The sequence below is a fragment of the Mesoplodon bidens genome (genome assembly GCF_964165515.1).
Source record: "Mesoplodon bidens genome assembly, contig: HAP1_SCAFFOLD_999, whole genome shotgun sequence".
In the NCBI taxonomy this organism is placed as follows: Eukaryota; Metazoa; Chordata; class Mammalia; order Artiodactyla; family Ziphiidae; genus Mesoplodon; species Mesoplodon bidens.
The window spans coordinates 88,723-93,941 of NW_027672483.1; the positions used below are offsets into that span (position 1 = coordinate 88,723).

The 5,219-nt window shown below is 60.0% G+C and overlaps 1 protein-coding gene across 1 annotated transcript; it reads right to left on the minus strand.

The window, feature by feature from the left end:
* Nucleotides 1-298: 298 nt before the first annotated feature.
* Nucleotides 299-4,492, minus strand: LOC308609895 (melanoma-associated antigen 8-like; the record flags this gene model as incomplete). The annotated part of the gene is made up of 4 exons (XM_081259173.1): nt 299-1,367; nt 1,442-1,512; nt 1,662-1,759; nt 4,082-4,492. 4 exons carry the CDS (start codon nt 4,490-4,492, stop codon nt 352-354), a joined length of 1,596 nt encoding a protein of 531 aa, XP_081115299.1. The 3' UTR covers nt 299-351.
* Between the last annotated feature and the right edge of the window lie 727 nt (nt 4,493-5,219).

Genomic DNA, 5,219 nt, shown 5'->3' on the forward strand with positions numbered 1-5,219 from the left:
GATGTATTGTACAACATGGGGAATAGAGCCAATATTTGGTAACAACTGTAAATTGAATGTAACCTTTAAAAATTGTATAAAAAATACAAAGTATTGGCATTTAAAACATCTTCTATGAAAAAGAACAACATTTGAAAAAGCACTAAAGGAAACAGATGAATTTCCACGTCATCTTAGAAAACAGGAAAACAAAGATGCTACACCGGGTTGCCCCAACTTGCCCGGGCCCTCACTGCTTAGAAGGCTGACCACTCCCTCTTCAAACTCAGAGTGAAGGATCAGCCTCCCTTCCTGCCCCACGGGAGAAGCTGCTGGACGTGGGCCTGGAAGGAGCCTGGCTGCTGCTCTGGCTCAGGGTCCCTGTTCCTCGTCGCTCACACCCTCTGCAGACAGGGATGGGAAGGACCTGGGATCCCATTCACTGACCCTGTGCAGATGCTCCAGGACCTGACACTTGCTGGTCTCCGCGTAGGCCCGGGGACCCCAGAGGAACTCGTAGCGGGCGGGGTCGCTGTGGGGCACCTGCCGGTACTCCACGTAGCCCTCCTGCACCCACACTTTGGTGAGGAGCTCCCTGGGCTCCCCATAGATGTAGTGCTCCCTCCCGGCACACACACCTATCTTGCTAAGTGCTCTCCAGACCACCTCCTCAGGGGCAACAGAGTCGGCCTCCAGGAGGATCAGGCCCAGGAGCAGCAACAGGAGGCCGGTCTTGGGCATGCTCGGCCTGTCACTCAGCATCCCATCGTAGGTGAGGCCCAGGGTGGGGACGAGGACATAGGAGTGATTGCTGGGGTCCACTTCCTTCACGTCGTGGCCAAGGACCAGCCGCATGTCCTCAGAGGCTCGCCTGAAGACCATGGGGAAGTGGTCCTGGTAATCTTCGAGGATGGTCAGCATTTCTGCCTTTGTGGTCAACTCCTTGGTGTGATGCTTGAACAGCAGGAACCCCATCAGTTCATCCACCTTCTGACATAGAGCATGTTGGAGCACATCTTCCTGGTCATGCCAGGTGCTCGGCCCTTCCTCATCTTGGGGGCTGAGGCCGTCGTCTTCAGATTGGCTCCATGGAGGGGTGGCCATGGCAGTGGGGGAGGGGCTCTGGGGGGGACTGGGTTCTCCAGCATCAGCCACCTCCTCCAAGGTGCCCAGGAACAGGTCAGAGTAAGAAGAGGAGGACGAGGGGGATACGGCCTCCTCCCCCTCAGCCCCCAACAGCTGTGCCTCCACCAGGCCCTGGACCGGGACTGGGGTCTGGAAGTCTGCCTCCGGCTGGCGGAGCTCACTCATCTCGACCAGGGGCATGATGCCTGGGGTCGGGCCGCCGACGGGAGTGTGGGCAGGGGTGACAGGTAGGGACCACGGACCTGGGGGAGAGAGGGCGTGTGAGCGGCCTCGGCGGAGAAAGGCACCCTGGGCAGCTCTGACAAAAGTCACTTACAGGTCTCGTCTTCAGGGGTGCCCTCGGGCCTCACAGGGGCGCTCCTCCTGGGCGGCCTGTCCCCTGCCAACCTGAAGAAGGAAGTGAGGGGGCTCCTCAGGGTGCAGCCAGCACGGCCCCAGGTTCTGGGGCTGAACAGGATGGTGGGGTGACTCGGGTGTTGTGGGGTCCCCTCTGTTCTTGGAGGGGGAGCCCCTGGGTACACACTCAGGGCACGCACCTCCCCTTGACTCCTGGCACTGCCTGCGCCTCCTCTGCTCTGTGGCCTGAGGACACGGTCCTCAGACTTGGGCCTTCGCCTCCCGGTTCCTGGAGCCCCTGTAAGAGGGATGGAGGGGGCACCTCTTGTGTAGACTGTGGCACAGCCCTGGGCCCCTCGGTGCTGGTAGGAGGGATGGGCCGGACTCTGTGAGATACCCCCAGTTCTGGGTTCTGGGGTGGGTGGTCTCCTCGGGGCTGGCTCGTAGTGCTCACCGTTCCCCTTAAGGGCCTGGACTCTCCCCTTTGTGGGCCTGAGGGGAAACTCAGAACAAGACCCCGAGTCTGAACAGAAAGCAGTGAGGGGGCCCCACATGTGGCCGCACCTGTCCAGGGCCTCCCGAGGGTCCTAGGGTGGGGACATTCTGGGTCCTCACCTCCTGCCTGGCCTCCCAGCACTGACCACAGGGGCAGGTTTCTGTGGAGGCCCCTGTACCAGGACTGAGGGTCTGCTCAGTCTGCCCTCGGGGTCCTGGGAGTCCACCCTCTGCGGACCTGAAGCCTCACCCCTCACACCAAACACCTGACCTCCCGAGGACCCTGAGCCAGAAGTCAGGAAACATCTCATCTGCTGACCCTGCTCTGGCGCCTCCAAGGCCCCCGCGGAAGGGCAAAGGATCCCTCCCTGTGTTGGGGTCTAACGTCCTCAATCCTGGCTTCCTCGCGTGCAGGCTGGACTCTGGGCAGGACCTGGGATTGTCCCGTCTGCCACTGTGAGTCCCTGCTCCTTCTACCAGGGCGCCAGTCTCTCAGAGACCCGGACGTCAGGACGTCAGGACAGGCCTACTGTGCTCATCCCGCCCCGGGGCCTCCCACGGCCACCTGCCAGGGCGGGGACCTGGTGGGTCCTTTTTGTCCTCTCTCAGGGTCCCCTAAGGGCTCTAACTCTAGTCCACCAGGGACCTGACATTTTACCCTCTGCCCTCATGAGACCCCGCCCCTTATCCCAGGTCCCCAGCTTCTCTGAGGCCCGGATGTCAGGATGTGCTGCTGTGCTCATCCCACCCTATGGCCTCCCAGGGCCAGCTCTGTTCTGGGGTCCAGGCTGCCCTCAGTCCTCCCTCAGGGCCCTCACCTTGACTCCACGCAGGACCTGGGATTCTCTCCTGTGCCCGCCTGAGACCCCGCCCCTTATACCCCCTCCCCAGCCTCTCTGAGACCCCGCCCCTTTTAACCCCTCACCAGGGTCTCTGAGACCCGGATGTCAGGAAGTGCTGCATGGGGTCATCCCACCCTATCGCCTCCCCAGGGGCCCCTCTCTTCTGGGGTCCAGGGTCCGCTCATTCCTCCCTCAGGTTCCTCACCTCGACTCCCGGCAGGTCCTGGGATTCTTCCCTCCGCCCTCTTTAGGCCCCGTCCCTTACACCAGGTCCCCAGTGTCTCTGAGACCTGGAGGCGGAAGTCAAATCTCCTTGCCAAGTGCTCATTCCGGCCCGGGACTGCCCAGGGCTGATGGCAGGGGCGGGGATCAGTGGGGTCCCCTCTGTCCTCCTTCAGAGTCCTCAGCTTGAGCCCTGGCAGGTCCGGGGACGCCCCCTGTGTTCACCCGAGGCCGGACCCTCACACCAAGGCTTTCACTGTCCCGAGAGCCCCAGGGGGAATCTATGGACAAAACATCAGGCCACCAAGCCCAGGGCTTCTCAGGGCTGAGATGATCCCGCGGGGGTCCCTCAGCGCTCCCTCGGCTCCTCACCTTGACTCTCCGCTGGCGGCCCCTCATGCACAGACATCTGAGTGCCTCTCTCACCTCCCCACACGGGAGAGTCCTCCCACGAGCACCCTCAGCGCCAGGGGCTCTCGGTTCTCGCACCCGAGACGCAGAGCCCAACCCTCGTGCCCCCGCCCACCCGGGAGCCTGAGCCCCCTTCCTGTCACGAGCGTCGTCGCCCCCCAACCCACGCCCCGCCCCGGCGGGACCTCCCCTAACGCCTACCTAACGCACCTGCGCCCAGGAGTCCTCCCCATCGACCCCCGCCTCAGCCAGGAGTACCTCCCCCTTCCTCCCGCCACACGCAGCAGCCTTTAGCCCTCCTCTCCCTTGTAGGCCCCTGGGGCGGGGGCCAGCCCATCCCAACCTCCCCACCCCCTCAGCCAGTCCTCCTCTCCTCTGGCCCCAAGGCCGGCCACACCCGCCCAGCAGGAAGCCCTCCGCTCCGGGCCCCCCCACGCTTAGACATTAGCCCCACCCTCTACGCTCCGACTCGAAAACGCCCCCCACCAGCCACCCCACCAGCCAGCGATCCTCCCCTCGGAACCGAACACAGGGGGACCCTTCCCTCAGCCCCCCTTCAACCCGCTGCCCTCTGCCGCCATTCCCCCACTCCCAACCGAGCAGCCCGTAGCCCTCCCCCCACCTCCACTCCTTCCCAGGGCCCCTGGTACCTGCGGAGTCCAGCCCCCGGCAAAGCCCCCGCCTGTCTCCTGACTTGCTCTGACTCTGTGGATGACTCCGGAGTCCCGCTCAGAAGGGGCTGAAGAGCTCGTCTCAGCAGCCGACGGTCCCAGGCACTCCGTGCGAACGCCACGCGGGTTTCCGGGTGCTCCCGGAAGCTCCAGGAAGATTCGGGAGAAAGTTCTAGACGTCTCTTTACAGAGAAAGTGGTTGGATGAGAAGAGCACGTGAGGAGGCGCTTTGCTATGGAAGCAGCAGAAGCCTTGCGCACTGAGGGTCTGAGGTCCCAAGGTTTGGCGCCTCTGGAGGCAAAAGACACGCCCATTGGCCTTGCACCAATAGGAAGGCCTCCCTGCAAGGCTGTGGAGTTGGGGGAGCAAACTTGGCGAAGCAGAGCCCATTGTGGCAAATATGTCAATTTGTCTTTACAGGTGGTTTTCTACTGTGATTGATAATGTCATAAACCTATTCTGATTTCTTTTGTTTTTTTTAATTTTTGAATTTTATTTTATGTATTCTTTTATACAGCAGGTTCTTACTAGTTACCCATTTTGTACATATTAGTGTACATTTGTCAATCCCAATCTCCCAATTCATCACACCACCACCCCCGCCCCCACCATTTTCCCACCTTGGTGTCCACATGTCTGTGCTCTACATCTGTGTCTCTGTTTCTGCCCTGCAAACCGGTTCATCTGTACCATTTTTCTAGGGTCCACACATATGCATTAATATACGATATTTGTTTTTCTCTCTCTGACTTCCTTCACTCTGTATGACAGTCTCTAGGATCCATCCACGTCTCTACAAACGACCCATTTCGTTCCTTTGTACAGCTGAGTAATAAAGCAACAGTAATAAAGCTCTTCTTTATATGGACTGATTTCTTGTCTAGTTGTATCAACTAGCCACCTTCTCACATGGCACAAGAGGATGAGGCAGCTGTCTGGGGTCTCTTTTATAAGGGAGCTAATCTCATCCATGAGGGCTCCCCCATCATGGGCTAATCACTTCCCAGCGCCCCACCTCCAAATCCCATCCCTTTGGGGGTTAGAATTTCACAGGTGAATGAGGGGGAGAGGATTACAAATATTCAGTCCGTAGCACTGTCAGTCCAACTATTGTTGC